This window comes from Curcuma longa, chromosome 3, assembly GCF_044706935.1.
Source record: "Curcuma longa cultivar G26 ecotype Majalengka, Jawa Barat chromosome 3, ITB_CL_G26_1.1, whole genome shotgun sequence".
In the NCBI taxonomy this organism is placed as follows: domain Eukaryota; kingdom Viridiplantae; phylum Streptophyta; class Magnoliopsida; order Zingiberales; family Zingiberaceae; genus Curcuma; species Curcuma longa.
Genome location: NC_133863.1, coordinates 9,056,625 through 9,072,548, shown reverse-complemented (window position 1 = coordinate 9,072,548; position 15,924 = coordinate 9,056,625). Strand labels below are relative to the sequence as shown.

The 15,924-nt window shown below is 34.8% G+C and overlaps 1 protein-coding gene, 1 long non-coding RNA gene and 1 other non-coding gene across 3 annotated transcripts; 1 reads left to right on the top strand and 2 right to left on the bottom strand.

Annotated features, from left to right (window-relative positions):
* Window positions 1–2,526: 2,526 nt before the first annotated feature.
* LOC141822896 (uncharacterized) lies at window positions 2,527–2,954 on the bottom strand. The gene is made up of 2 exons (XR_012601374.1): window positions 2,845–2,954; window positions 2,527–2,727 (listed from the first exon to the last, which is right to left on the bottom strand). It is a non-coding gene; the product is annotated as an uncharacterized LOC141822896 (long non-coding RNA).
* A 2,491-nt stretch (window positions 2,955–5,445) lies between these two features.
* Window positions 5,446–5,518, top strand: TRNAK-CUU (transfer RNA lysine (anticodon CUU)). Its single transcript has one exon. It is a non-coding gene; the product is annotated as a tRNA-Lys (tRNA).
* Window positions 5,519–5,747: 229 nt separating this feature from the next.
* LOC141824900 (kinesin-like protein KIN-14L) lies at window positions 5,748–13,217 on the bottom strand. The gene is made up of 11 exons (XM_074712244.1): window positions 13,199–13,217; window positions 12,826–12,897; window positions 11,788–11,846; window positions 11,499–11,715; window positions 10,036–10,227; window positions 9,714–9,923; window positions 9,265–9,618; window positions 8,452–8,550; window positions 7,061–7,201; window positions 6,810–6,968; window positions 5,748–6,569 (listed from the first exon to the last, which is right to left on the bottom strand). The coding sequence occupies exons 3-11, from the start codon at window positions 11,808–11,810 to the stop codon at window positions 6,117–6,119; spliced, it is 1,848 nt and encodes a 615-aa protein (XP_074568345.1). The 5' UTR covers window positions 11,811–11,846; window positions 12,826–12,897; window positions 13,199–13,217; the 3' UTR covers window positions 5,748–6,116.
* Between the last annotated feature and the right edge of the window lie 2,707 nt (window positions 13,218–15,924).

Sequence of the window (15,924 nt, the reverse complement as noted above, 5' to 3'; positions counted from 1 at the left end):
GATAATGAACTCATATATTAAGATAAGAAAACGTTTATTTATCAATAAGCATCCGAAAATAGATCTCTCATGCTACATTAGGTGTTTGGCTCACGGAATGAAATAGATAGGGAATAAAATTAGTAGCATATCCCACCAAGCTTCTCCGGTATGCCTGATCGGCTCAGGCCACCTTGTTCATTTAAAATGTGTTCCTTGGAGAATCAAATTGCGCAAGGATACATATATAGTTTTGGAAAATAGAATTAAAGTATGAATATGTAGTCCGATTTGGAATAGAGTAAAGAATAAGAATTATGAGGTAATTAGTAGTCCGATTTTCTTCCTTGGGAATAAATAACCATTTTAATGAAACAAATGCACCATCAGATTCTATAGCAAGAAATTGGGCATGGGATAGCATCTCTATAGGAACATGCACACAGAAACCATCTGTGGCTAAGAAATACAAATAGCTTCCTGCATCAAACATGTATTAATACACAAACTTAGGGAGTACATATTGGCCATTTGGAAGAAGATGATTATTTCCCACTTACTGAGATTTAAATATAGGAAATTTTAATTGTGTTCGCCCAAAATAAATACCCTTTGGAATTTTCACCTAACCTTATCCACCCTTGATTCAATTAATAGAATAATGAATGACATGGTAGGAATGCCACGTGTGTCATGTTGCTTTTCTGTCCGTTTGTTTAGATAGATAGGCATTTTGTAAACGAAAGTAAACTCCCAAGTGGGGATGAATTCTTCCCTTCAATAAATAATGGCAACAAAAGAGTCTGACTTATATAACAATCATTTTTGATAGTAATGAGGTATAATTAATCACTACTAAGGATAAAACTACTAAGGACTTATGCAGATGCATAACAATCATTTTTGGTAGTAATGAGGTATAATCATTAGTTGAAATGTTTGTCATTATTTAACTTGTTGTTCTGAGATTTTTATTCAATTGTCTTGCATATACTGGAGGTAAAGTTTTCAAGTTAAGACAAGATGTTATAGGACTAGAATTTATTTCAGTGGATCTGGCATGAAATGGTACCGAAACCATATTGCAGTTGGAAATCAAAACTCAGATGCAGAATGATACTTCCAAAACTTCATCAAAGAGACTAATTATTCATAATGAAGACATATGGTTGTATTTCTCAATATGCCATCCAGGCATATCAACATTATTTGAGATTGTTCCCAGAGAGACAAATTGGATAAGTAAAATATCACATGAGGGTTTGAAACGAATAAGACCAGATAAGCATCTAAGGAACACATAAATAGCAGTTCTCTACCAATATACAGTAACAAACCTCAGAAAGAGGAGCTCTTTTCGGTGAAAAACCTTTTCTATCTTCTCCCAATTGCACATAAAATCCATAAGGTCCCTTCTTTAAATAAATCTATTGGAAATTGAAACAATAAGTTCTTTTCAGATTAAGTTTTGATACAAGGGGAAGAACATTATGAAACAAAGGAGGTCAAAGATCATATGGTAAAACATAAAGGTATAAACCTTTTCAGTAGAACCAGGAGAGCATCCAAGAATCTTTGGGATAAAGGACACATCTATCTTCTCAACTTCGTCAATGTCATCGTCGTCATCATTGCTATATAGTGAGCTTGCAATATACCTGCAACATCAAATTGTAAATTAAGTTAAAAATATATAGTTTACTACTTTGAAAAACATGGGCACGAAATTACAGAAATCACGAGTTATGCACATAGCAGAAAATGGATTCATTAAGACAGACATCATTTTCAAAACAGAAACATGGAATTTAGATTGATCATGACCAGAGAAAAAAGAATTTATAAAAATATGGGCAAACATCCTTTGATGCCAGTTGATTGTTTTTGCATGATCATCATGTATCCTCAACCTGCCCCATTCTTTGTTCTATCTATATCTTTTGTTACATTGTTTATTAACAGACCCCTTATTTTTTTCTCATACAAAGTTCACAACTAACTCCGTCACAGTCATGATTGTACAATTTCTCACTAATCCCCCTGATACTTGAACCTCAAACAAATAGCTGCCGCTGAAGAAGCAAAATAATTTGTGGACCAAAGATACTTCAATAATAATTTTTGCATCAGATTCACTCCATTCTATTCTAGATGTGGTTCTTGAGGACCTTGCCCTGCAGCAAGATATTCTACCAGCTACACTTCTTGTAAACTACCAGCTGGATCATGGAAAAAGAATCAAGACTTTTTCTCTAGCTAACTAAAAATCTAAGCTCCAGATGTTGGAGGATAATTGAATATCCAAAAAAATACAAAGTTGGTGGTAAGATACTGTTTTAGCATTCACATTAAGATAGCTTTTGACAAAGCAAAGCATCATAAAGGAAAAAGAATAAATATCTCGACATACTTGCATTTTGGATATTGATCACACCCAATGAAAAAGCTAGCACCGATTTTACTGATTTTAAACTTCAATGTCCCCACAGAACAACTGTATGGTACACAAGGACATGTTTAATTATATGTTAATTGAAGTAGACGATCTGCAAAAGTTAAAGCCAAATAGTATTCCAAACTTTTAGTTGTTACAAGATAGAAATGAACAACAAATTTGATGACAGCCACAGAACCTAAAAATATCAAAGTGATATCATCTTAACAGTAAGATATGCACCTAGGGCAGTGCCTGCTACTCAATGAAGCAAATAATACGTTTTCAAATTTTTTCTCCAACATGTTTTCCAACTGCAAAATGAAAACCTCCAATAATTAACAAAAGAGGGGGGAAAAGCAGGATAGTGAAGTCTACAATGGTAAACATCAATAAAAGTTATATATCAAAACAGGATAGCCTACACCTACCTCAAGGAAATTACATTTGCTTGCTTGGTCACAGAATTTGCTAAATCGTGACCAATAGTCCTTCAAAAGGCCCTTCCACTCTGTGGTTCCAGTAGACACATTATCTAACTGAAAATATTGAAGAATGACATAATAAATACAAAGAAAGCAATGAATATTTCAGAGAAAAAAGTTTAAATATCATTGAGGTACATGCATTTTAACTAGCATTTGTTAAATAAAACACTTGCTACCATCTTTAAGTTTGTTCTACAAGTAAAAAACATAAAATTCCAACTGTTTCTATTTTCTAATTCTACCAAATAAGTAATTCTCCCCAAATCCTTGAACAGTCAACAATTTTCACAAAAATTTAACTAAAACAATTATGGTCCTTCAGATCATTGAATAGACAAAAGATATACTAATAATTACAGTAAAATTTTATGGAAGGTTTGGGTAGTAAAGTCAAGAGGGCAAACAATACGTTTTAATTTGCAAAAATATACAAGATGTGACTATTAAAGATGGTGACCCTCTTGAAAGGAAATGAAAAGAAAATATGAGAAACTTAGCCAAGTGCAAAAAAGGAAAATGAATTGGAGATGCGATGGGCTTTTCTATTTGGCCATTGATTGATGAATTGGAGATGCGATGGGCTTTTATATCGGTTTGTTTTGGTGTTCATCATGATCTCATGATCAATAATTGCATCAACTATTTAGTTGATTGATCCCTACTAATGCTATATCTTCATATTTCATCAAATGACTCTCAAAGACCTATCTACAAGTATGCTCAATGTGTTATGTGCTTTCGGATTTATTTTGGTTGTTGGTGGTAAATTGTGGATTTATTTTGGTTCTTGGTGGTAAATTTTATAGGGTTGGATCACTCATCTTTGATTAAAAAAAATAGTCCATTGGATTTTGGAAGAAATAAAAAGTATTATACGCAAATGCTAAATCCAAATTATGCATTCTTTTAACGAATGTATCCTAATGTGTTCTTTAAAAAGTATAATCAAAGGGGCGTTTAGAGTGCAAATTGTGTTTGGTTTGGGCTTAACTTATATCTAATTGGTCTATATTTACTGTGACTTTATTTTGAATGTGAAGAGCACAATCCTAGTTTTCCAAGCAATTATATGTAATTAATTAGATATTCATGGATTGATCTTATCATCTCACAAAGAATTGAAAGCCCACTGCAATCTTCTTTCTCGTGAATATATTAGCATGTCGAGCACATTTTAGATTGTGTAATGGAAATGCAATAAAAAAAATAGATTGAGTACAAGGAGATAAATAATAAAAGATGTTTAAGCAAGATAAATAATATATATGTTTAAAAAACTTTCATTGAAAATTTTAACAGTTTATCTATATTAGTCATATTTTATATTAAAAAATTGTATTTGAAAATTTAAATTATAACAGTTTCTCAAAGTGTTCAATTGTTGACCCATTGGGATTTGGAAGGAAAAAAAAAAGTATCATACTCGAGTGCAAAAGCCAAATAATGCCTTCTTTTAACTAATGTATCATAAAGAGTGCCTTAAGTCTGAGCTGAACCTATCTTTAATGTTAAAAACCTATCTTTAATGTTAAAAGAACTTTCTCTGAAATTTAAATTTTATCAGTTTATATATAATAATTATATTTTATATTAAATTGGATCATATTACATTATCGGATTCCTGTCCAATAATATTACCAAATCTATCTACAAATTATTTTTAATATGTCACTACCACCAGATCACCTTAAATTATTACTGATATGATTAGTGTTTAATATGTTTTATATTAACCTAAAATAGAATAAAATTTTATTATTATATCATTTTAGAGTTTAAAAATATTATGAAGGCCTGATAACAAATTAAGGGAATAAATTAATTTAATTTTTAAGGGGCGAAATACTAAAAATAATTAATAATTTTGAACAAATAATAAGTTAAAATAACATATTATGTTAAACTGATGTAATGGTGAGTTAGATCTAAAGAGTAGAGTTTATATCAAAGGTTAAGAGTTCAAATCCATAACACTCTCAAGATTGTCGTTCAAATAAAAATTAGATCTATACGTGAAAATAAATGATAGTTAAAACTAAGGTATGTATAACAATGTAACATAAGAAGAAGAGTACTATTGAATTAGCTCCTCAATCTATTGTGCAATAGTAGCACATAGGGGCTTCTCATGCACTCAAAGTTCAAAATCTAAGGAGCACAAAAAATTCACCTCAGGGGTTTGAATCACTTGGACTATTCAGTTATTGTATAAACTATCATTTGTGCTAATCAGATCATAAGACATGAATACTTAAATTTTAAAAAATAATAGCAACATGTCTTTGATGAGAAGAGAATAAATTAATAAAAAAATCATAAATTTTATTTTAAATAAATGAAATAAATTAACTTTTGCACCTCACACGTCCTTGATAATTAAATAAGTAAACATGTTTATATTTCACAAGAATAAATATTACTAACTAGTTATAGGATTTTTTTTTCTTTTTAGAGAAGGATATAACTTTTTTTTTTCTATAATCTTCATTAATTGGTTTTATAATTAAGTTATAATAAGTCTTAAAATAATAAAAAATCAATAACGCCCGTCTAGCTCAGTTGGTAGAGCGCAAGGCTCTTAACCTTGTGGTCGTGGGTTCGAGCCCCACGGTGGGCGTTTTCTTTTTTGATTTTTTGTTCACATTTGCACAATTACTTTTTCTTCTTGTGCCAAATCGAAGCTCTGCTTGTTATAGCCTGTAGGTTGCTTTCTTTCAATTTAACCCCTACTTTTACAATCCACAGGCGTTCTTATAATTTGCTTCTTTTCTTTTTGACCCTCGAAATTTAGAAAATCACGAGACAAGTTAAAGCAAAATGAAAAAAAATCCTCTTTCAACGTTAACACTTGTGCTCCTTTTTCAAAAATAGCAAAAACCTGATTGGTTTGTGACAAGAACTCTCACTCCTATACGACAAATAAGATTACAATCACATCTACATTCTGATCAATACAAGTGTGCTTACATTTTTCCGTTCTCTTTTCTCTCAAAACACAGAGGAGCAGACGCGTACACTAAGACTACGATGACTGACAATAGCACCTTATTGAAGTAGTGATAATTAAGTTCTTCATTATGTTGAACTCTTTCGCCATACATTCTTCGATCATACACGTCATAAAAATCAAAAGAACCATCTGTACCGTGAATGAAGCTACAACTTGCACTAACAAGACGAAAAATAGCATGTGTAGGATTATTCTCTTGTTGCATTCATGTTCTCACATCTTTTAACATCCCACCTTTATCCAGCTCTGCGACTAGATCTTTCAGTGACGGAACTTTATTGGCCAAGGTCCTGTACAATCTCGAATACCTGGCTCTTGTGCCATCAGCTGTTCGTGCGAGGGCTAGCAAGCTAATTGCTTCAGGCAATTGATCAAACACCATTTTGATCTCCTCAAAGCTCATATCAGCAAGAACTGAAGGCCTTGGAACAACTCTGATGATCTCACCGCCCTTGGGCTCCTCCACACGTGCATCTGCTTTGATGACTAACTCGGAGCTAGAATTTGCGCCACATTTCACAATGAAGGGGGCTGTAGAACCGGTGTTGAATTGTAACACATTCCACTGTGATACAATCTCTGCACTGGAAGTCGAATCTGCTTGTGGTTGTAATGCTCGTGTTTCATCATCAAGGGAATCATCTCTTTCAGGGATCATCTGCAAAAATAGGATGATTATATGTTAGACTCAGGAATATGAATCATTCATCTTCACTGTCTTTGTCACTTCAGCTGATGTATTGATCTTCTCCAACTGCCTTAAATGAATGTTCACTAACAGACTATTCAATACATCAAACCAATTGTAGGAGAGTATTACTAGCTAGATTTTCAGTTAGCTAACACAATTGTAGAAAGGAATGACAAAATATATGTGAAATCTTGTACTCAAACATACCTCGACGAGTTTACGAGCATCTAAAATTTGCTTCTTAGCACATGGATGATCAATGTCAAGGAGTGATGGCATTCTCTCCAAGAGTTCATCCAGACTCGCAAGCATCGCTTTCTTCTTCAATTTAGTAAGAAAACTTGTTGAGGTCTGTCTCGTAATTTCCTGCAAAACGAAAAGTAAATGTTTGTTTTCAGCTGGGAAAACCAAGACTATTCCTCCAGGAGGTAACCAGAAATGAGCGAGACAATTGATACCTTGACTTCTTTTAAAATGGTATCCAACGAAATGAGAGATGCCAATCTCGCATCTTCAGCAGCCGTAGAAGGATTTCGGATAGGCGAACCCCCTTGTTCTTTTGTTAATAATGCTGAATCATTTCTCATTTGTTGCAGAATCTATAAAAGAGAAGCAGCGGCATAACTCAGATTTCTCTAGTGAGTAAATATTTCAAAAAAGGTAGCATGGATTTAAGAAAACCATGTATCGTAAGACAATTTGATAAACATGTTTTAGAGCAAATTAAGAACATTTCTTAATAACAAGCACAATAATAGAATGATCATTATCAAGTCATGTTAGTCCCACTTGAACTTAGCTGCATAAAACTTATGCTCCATTGGGCTCCATCCTAGGGTATATATCACTAGTGCAAAGACAAACCAAAATATGTTGAGGTAATCATGATCTCAAACTGTCGATTGGTAAATTAGCACAGTCAAAATATATCATTTTGACAGTCGATAAATGTCAATGTCACCCATGTCGACAATCTCGGTGGTATCAATTGAGACATGAAAATTACAGTGATCGAACCTTTACCTTTGATTTCATATATACGCACCACAAGGAGAAGAGAAAACACTATAAATAGAGGGGAAGAGAAGCACCAATTGAAGCAGCACCAGCATCAACAAAGTGTCACTAGTGTCGGAAAAATTGATACATATCCATATCTAATACTTGTATTTGTTCCAAGTCTAATTGTCTCAGTCACTTTCACTCTCAATGATTAACCATACATACAGAGATGTGGAGAAATCAATTTTAATATCAAATGTCATAAGAGCATTATTTAATTTGGGTCTTAAAAAATTAAGGAATTAATCTAACTTGGATGTTACAAGAACCAAGTCTCTCATTCGACGCATGACAATAACTTTGGTAACAGTAGGCATAGACACTTGTCATAATTTTTGTAACTTACTACTATAAAATTTTGATTTAGTTAACTCTCTATGTTATACATTTGAAGATAAACAAGCTAAGCAAATAGAAGAGCATTATAGTATTAAAACTCATTTAAGTTAATCTTGACACGAAGCATGCCAAACCGTGACTATCGCTACAAACTCTACCATTCTGCCACCAAAACTCCAGTACAGTACAATACTTTAACCTCCAAAGAAATTATCTCTATAGAAATCATGCTAAATTATTTTCATACAATGATACACTCACTATGCTATTAATTTCTTATTCTTTTCTAATTGGACAAAAACACAAAATTCTCCAAACTAATCACATTAATACAACAATGTATTTTTACATCTGCCAATATTCATTCATAAAACATTAAATAAAAGAAAAGCCATTATTGAATCCCAGTTTTTTTTTAGTTAAGATAGGAAATTGAGTGCTTCAATACCTTTTTCCTCTTATGATCAACAGATTCCAGAGCTGATCGCAGCTTATTGACGTGGGCATGATCCTCAGCTTCCTCTGTTGCCAGAGTACCTGCTATATCCTGTTTAACAAACATATAATTAAGAAAGTTCCAAGTAGGAAATTTACCAATTGAGAGAGAAATTGAAAGTACTTCAACTAAGACTGATGGTTTAGCATTTTAAATTACTAAAGTAAGCACATCATGGAGTATTAAAAAATGGACTGTTATCATGGATAACAGGATAAGACATGGAGATGTGTAAACAAGGATATTTCAAATTCCCAGTTAAAATTCATGTATAAAAAAGAATAGATACTCATGGTGTGTTTGATTCAAGGAAATAGAATAGATATTCTAAGGGAATGGAATGGACATGATATATTATGAATAAAAATTCTTTAATTCATAGAAGAGTAGATAAGGAATATCTAGCACTATTTTTGAATTAGAAACATTACTAGGAATAGACAATGAGTTGTTTTGACAATGATAAAATAGCCCTAAATGAAATATTTAGTCAATTCATCTCTAAGCTAAAAATGATTGCCTGGCCCTGGTCCAGTGTTAATTTCAGGTGAGTAGACAATCACTTCAACCAAATTTGTTGACCTCAGTCAAACCGATTCCAGTTCAGGCAAATCCTATCCAAGCTACCTGAACTTAACCAAACTTCACTTTGCTTAACTACCTTTGGACATATTCCTTATAGGTGAGAACCAGCTCCTGAAAGGATGTAATTATTAGCCATAAAACTCTGAAAATATGCAATCATTAGTAGAGTAATAGTAGCACCTTTAAGTGTTGCAATTGTGATGAATAAACCCGCTTGGTGTACTCAGACAAAAGTTGGCCTAGAGCATCAGTACTTGGAGGCTGTGCAGTACCAAGACCAGCCATCCATCCATCCATAATAGCAGTTGACAAAAGTTCTAGTTGGCTATTCGAACTTCCACCGACACAATCAACACCCGCAACAGAGAGGAAATCATAATTCTCTGCAAGCCATGACCGAATTTGGCGCTGCAGCTCACCAGCTGGCGTATGAACAAAGAGTGCAGCAAGTGACTTATTTCCGATTGCAAAAGCTTTAGCCTCCTCAGTTATTTCCCGAAGCTTTCCTCCAGTGACATGCTGTCTCCATGTCTCCTACGTTATGAATTAAATAGTACTTAGAACATGAAAATATGTGTCAGCCAACAAACTAGACAGCAGTTTTTCCTTGATGTGAAAAATTTTGATACCTGATCAATCCCTCGAAGCTTCAAGACTATGGATGACAACTTGGACTTCTTTTCTTGCTTTATGTTAACCTTAAAACCATGGACTTCTTCAGGGAAAACAGTTCTTGAACCAGGATCATAGTGAACCAGAGACCTACTAGGACTGTTACCACGGCTGGAGCTACTATGGCCAGCATTAGTTTTTTCAAGGAATCGTTCTACCGAAGAAACCTACTAAAAAAGAGTGGAAACCAGATTAAAATGATTTTCACAGTTATCAAGAAAGAACAGCAGTTCAGTCAGAAACTCTAGAGTTAATGTAGAAGAGAGTGGGATACATTACCTTGATAGATTGCAGCTCAGGTGATCTAGCAAGCAGAGATCTTATGTATAATATTCTGACACGTGAAACTAGCATAGTATCCATAACCCTCTTAGGTTCCATTTTACGAATAAAGGAAAAAACAGCATCTCTGATCTCAGCAAGTATTTCGTGTTCCCTAGCAGCACCTGCTTTGATGACTGCAGCCAAAACCTGCAAGATCGTCTATTAGTATGGTGTTTGTACTTAGTAAAGATTAGTTAGGAAGTTGATTATATTTTCTGAGTAAGATACTCCAGATACCATAAGGACTATGAAGTACCAACTACCAACAATAAAAATACCGGCATAAGATAGAGAAAATGAACATTTGTGATTATTTTACAGATTATGTGCCAAATTACTCTCCACATAATTCCATGACTATAACTAATTTCCAACTTGATTGAAGCCGAGAATTGAACCAAACAACTCATTGAATTTATTCATCGATAAATAGTTTTAAAGTGTTAATTATATCACCAATATTGAAAAAGTAGATCACTCTATATTATCATAAAGAACTAACTTTGTTCAGTAATAACCAAGACAGTGTACACTATACTCTTTACATTAAGACTTTGGGGGACTAGCCAATTTATACTAATCAATGGACTGTAGTCCTGCATAGAAGGACAAATTTCACAACATAATTCGTGAACAAAAACGATACATGCTGTATTAATAACAAGGATTTCAATAGGTTTATAGAAATAAAGACATGGAACCAAGACAAAAAAAAAACAAGTAGGCACGGACAAGATGCAATTGACTCTCTCTTGCCACCCAAAACATCAAACAAGCTCTTTACCACCTAAGTGAGAAACACAGGCACAAATTCATATAGGTAGAGGAGACAAACTACTCTAGGAAATTCTAAGGTTTTAAGGTCCACTAGTGTGAAGGAAGACTAGAAGAAAGATAGGTGGTTTCATCTCTTTTTTTCCTTCTATTCTTTCCTCTCCTCTTCTTCTGTTGGCTCAGGGTTGCAAGATGACTAAGAAGAGGGAGGTGGGACAGAATGGAAAAGTGAGAGAAGGTATATGAAGGAGAAGAGGGAGGCAGCACAAAGAGAACGAGAAGGGAAATGTGATTGAACAAGAGGAAATAGAAATTAGGTTGGCAAGTTTGATCTTGATCAGCATTGAGATGTATCGTGTCGGCATAGGTTGAGACAAAATTAATGTCTATCGTAGAAAAGAATGAGATCAGTACTGAACCAAGATTTAACCTTGAGTAACATTTGTAGAATCATAAAGTACTTTGCCTAGTAGACAACCTTTGTAAGTGCAAGTTTATAACAACACATATCTTCCCTGTTGTCAAATAGAACTATGCACATTGTTTTGTGAAAACAGCACCATGCAACTAGATTAAATGTACATTAAACATAAGGTGATAAAATTTATGAGCACGCTTTATCCATGTCAATAAGTAACACATACCAGCATCAAAAGTTTATTAGCACCATCAGATATTGCAGCAAAACTCTCAAATTGGTCAGGATCAAAATCACCAAGTGCAGCAGTAAGATATTCTCCAGCAGGCGTTGTCTTAATTTTCTCATTACTTGATTTTACAAGAGCTCCTGTATTTTCATTTTTATCATGTGAACCAGGCACTGATAGGGCATTGAGGGAAGGCACTCTGTTGTTGTCACCCCTGCCCAAATAGAAAGAAAACATATATATTGCAGTCTTTAAAACTAGAACAGAATGGAAATGTGAAATGAACCTGTTCAAATCACTTCCCTGCATGTCCACAGTTCTTCCAGTAGCAGGGCTTGACAGAATCTGCAGGGCAAAAAAATTGAAGCAATTAAGATGGAATGACGAACCAAAAAAAGTTTCTTTTGAGTTTATTCAGCTTGACAAATATTTATAGTTCCAACCATGATACATTACATACCCCAAAGGTTGTTAAGATTGAGAACTTATTTAAGTAGTGAGAGGTTCACAGGATATAAGCTTAAACATACAATTTTTTAATTTAAGAAAAATAATTTGTTTTGACAATGTCAAAATAATATGTTATCATCTTGTTATCAAGTCATATTTGTCCCATTCATTGGGATTGGCTAGTCAGCTATATTAACCCAAACCCAATGAATGAACTGAATAAGATAATGTTATTGTAACAAGCAGTATTTGAAGATTTGAATAACTGATGTTCCTGATATTAAAATACCATACCAAAATTGATTGGCCAACTACTTATGATCCAAAAGCTTGAGCTGCTAAGAAAGTGACCAATCTATATATTAATTTTCTTAATAGATATGAATTCTTCTCTACAGTACATCAATGTAAGGACATTTAATGAATAGCTAGTTAAAAAAATTGCTCTCTTGGCAACAAGAGACACTGGTGACATAAGCATGTTATTCACAGCATGCTTTAGGTCCTGGATTTTAGTGCCCGCACAGTTTGATAGTACCAAATAGCCCAAATGTCATTTGGAGTCTATTAGTCAAACTTCATGAGACTATATCAAACATGATTGAAACTTTAGACCAAAGACTCATTGAAAATAAGCATAGGATAGAATGCCTAATTACTTGTCAAATAGATGAACCAAGCATCACTTAAATGGTAAAACATATTTGCAAAGTAACACTAAAAGCTATATCACTGGCTTCATGAAAGAAGTCAAGAAATGTGAAATTTTCTATCACGACGTACCAGATTGACTAACAAAAAAGAATGACGAAACTCTTAAGAGAAATGGAAAAGATAGTATGCAAGAAATACTATGAAGAGATTCATACAGAACCTGAGTTGAAGAAGCAAGTGATGCTTTTTCCGTGAGCCTATCAAATAGCTTTTCATTCTCTTGGTGCAATTTCTGCATTCAAAACAATGCCAAATCAGAATTCAAGAGGATATTGGCAAACAAAGCAACATAATAAACAAACAAGAAAACCAAACAGAGTTAGCATATCATATAATAGAATAGATAAATTCAAATACCAAATAATGCATCAAAACATGATATCCGAAATATTATTTTCCATCAAACAACTGAATCCAAAGCAATTCTCATCAGCATTTATCCTACATCAGCTAAATAAAAATCTATCTTATTAACTGTCATATAAGCACGAGAACTATAACTGCAGACAATAAATTGAACTAGTTTAATAGACCTCAATAAGAGCATCCCTCTTTGACAGCTCCTCTTCCAGTTTCTTTATGACCTGCGAAGACTCAGCAGTATCCTCAGTTACCTTAGGAGTAGAAAGAACTCCAGTGGGGCCTGTCTCAGATCTGCTAGTTGTACGATCACTTGATTGGAGGGCCTCATTGAGTTGAGATTCGATTCCCTTTAGTTTGGCCTAGCACATGGAAGTGAAGACATTCAGGATATCATAGATTCAAAAGTATCATTTTAGAAAACATGCAATATCCACCACAAAGTTCTTAAGATTTTTTATTGGAAAAATTTGGAGAAAAAAATGATAACTTAATAAGCATTTAAAATATCTTACAACATTAACTAGTACTTGAAACTTCCAAGATGCTAATCACCAAAAGCTCATGATGCAAGATATGTCATGCTAATGTCAACAAAAATAAAGGGACCAACATGGCTCAGTAACTTCAAAGTTTAAATCCAGTGATATTTCTCCTCCAGTTATGCACAACACTTATGCCTTCACCATGGCCACAGACTCTTTGCAGCAAATCATTCAAGGATATGCAAAAACTCACAAATATAAGATATTAGTATAATGTGACCTAGAGACACATAATCTGTTTTCCTTATGGAAATTGTAAACTAAACTAAACCTTTTTCAAGTTATTGTTATTTTAAAAAATGAATTGTTGGAGAATCATAATTCCTAGGTAACTGCTCTGTTTTTTCCAAGAACAAACGCTGTGACTAGACATGTTTAGTTGATCTAGGTTGTAGTGAAGAACAAGATATATGCATGATGAAGATGATTATATATAAGCTCTCTTATATATAATTCATGTACCTACCTATAATGCGTACATGTATCTAATTAATAAAGTTGGTTTAGAGATTTGCATTGAGTAATATAAATAGTTATATAATATTAAATCACTGTGCAAAAATCAAATTATTTTTATAATACAAGTTAATTTACCATACCTCCTTTTCTTTTTATTATAAAACTATTTTAAAGTCCACCACTTTCATAAGGTGGTATACAATGATATCAAAATTTTTTTATTTTCAATACTTCCAACTTATTAAATTCAACGAGAATTGATCAATCTCAAAGAGTATGAAATATTATTTAAAATAATTTTAAATGAGATAACTCAAAATAAAAATATTTTAGAAAAAAATCAATACTTTCACTATCATCCATTAAATTTTGAATGAAAACATACTCAGGATAACATAAAAAAAAAGGGAGACACTTTGTAACTCTATTATGGACATAGGTAAAGCACAAAAAAAATTCAGCTTCAAACTGAATCACTCTTTATGAAACATAAAAGAGTGAATTTATCTTCGATTATTTTATAGAATTTTTATTGTTTTAGATTTAGAGAAATCGTATCTAATGTTCACATAATTGAGAAAATACTTTGTTATTCTAGCACAAAGTTTAGCTATGTGATTGTTGCAATTGAAGGAGAGGTCATCTGCATTTGGGCCTTCATAAAAAATTTAAAAAGATAAATCGGTTTAATAATTTAAATAAAATAAGGTGCTTACAGAAATTTATTGGCACTGCTAAGCCATTAATTGGGGAAATGGAAAAAATAATAATAAAAGACAAGACATTGCATATCTGCTAATTAATTTATTTGTTGTCACGCGGCGGCCAAAGTTGACTATCAAGGTCAATGGTCCTTTTCGTACATGAAAGTTGACTTCAAATGTCGGGCAATCTACCAAAGGCAGAGCCTATCCAGATTGGCAATTGAGTTGATGATGAATCATGAATGTTGACCAAAGTTTACTAGAAAAGCTCCACGAGCTCCTTCCTTTTTCAGAATTCACTAATTCAATGGAGCTCCCTGACGATTCCTTCACCATCTCCAGCATCCTCCTCTTCCTCCTCCTCCTCCCACTTCCGGCAGCAAGCTCCTGCACTCCGTCTGACCTCACGCACATCTCCCTTGCCTTCCGATTCGTCACCGGATTCCAACTCCCCTCTCCTACCGTCGACTGCACCGCCATCACTCTCCCGTACGTCTTGCAACCTCACCGGCGCCATCTCGTGGACGCACCTCCGCCGCGTGTCCGCGCTCCGCACCATCGACCTCTCCGGCAACAACCTGCTCGGATCCATCCCCGCGATCTTCTGGTCCGCGCCTATGCTCCACCACCTCAACCTCGCCGACAACCGGCTCGGGGGCTCTCTCCGGTTCGACCTCTCGCTCCCAGCGTCGCCCCTCAAGTCGCTTAACCTCAGCGGCAACCGGTTCACCAGCGCCGGCACCGGCCTGGAAGCAGCGCTGCCGCACCTGGAGGTGCTCGACCTGTCCCGGAATCACCTCGGCGTTGCGGCGCCGGGGATGGGGAAGTTTCGGCGGTTGCGGCAGTTGGACATGTCTCACAACGACGCCAACGGCGGTGAATCTGCTACTACGAAAGCGAGATTGCTGCAAAGTGCTTCCAATCCTCCTTCGACCGCCGCTTCGCGTAGGAGACACAGGAGAAGTACTAGACGACGCAGAAGGGTAATGGCAGGAGTCATCCCGGCGTCCGTGGTGATCGGTTTATGCTCCGTAGTGTTGATTGTGTACTTTATATACGTGTGCAATACACTCGCTGAGAAGGACGGCGAAGTGGAGGAGGGAGGAGAGGGTGCCGCCGCTGCAGGAAATAGAGAGGAGGTCGGCGGCGCTGCTGACGATGGTGTGGGAAAGGACGCCGGCGAGGAGGGTG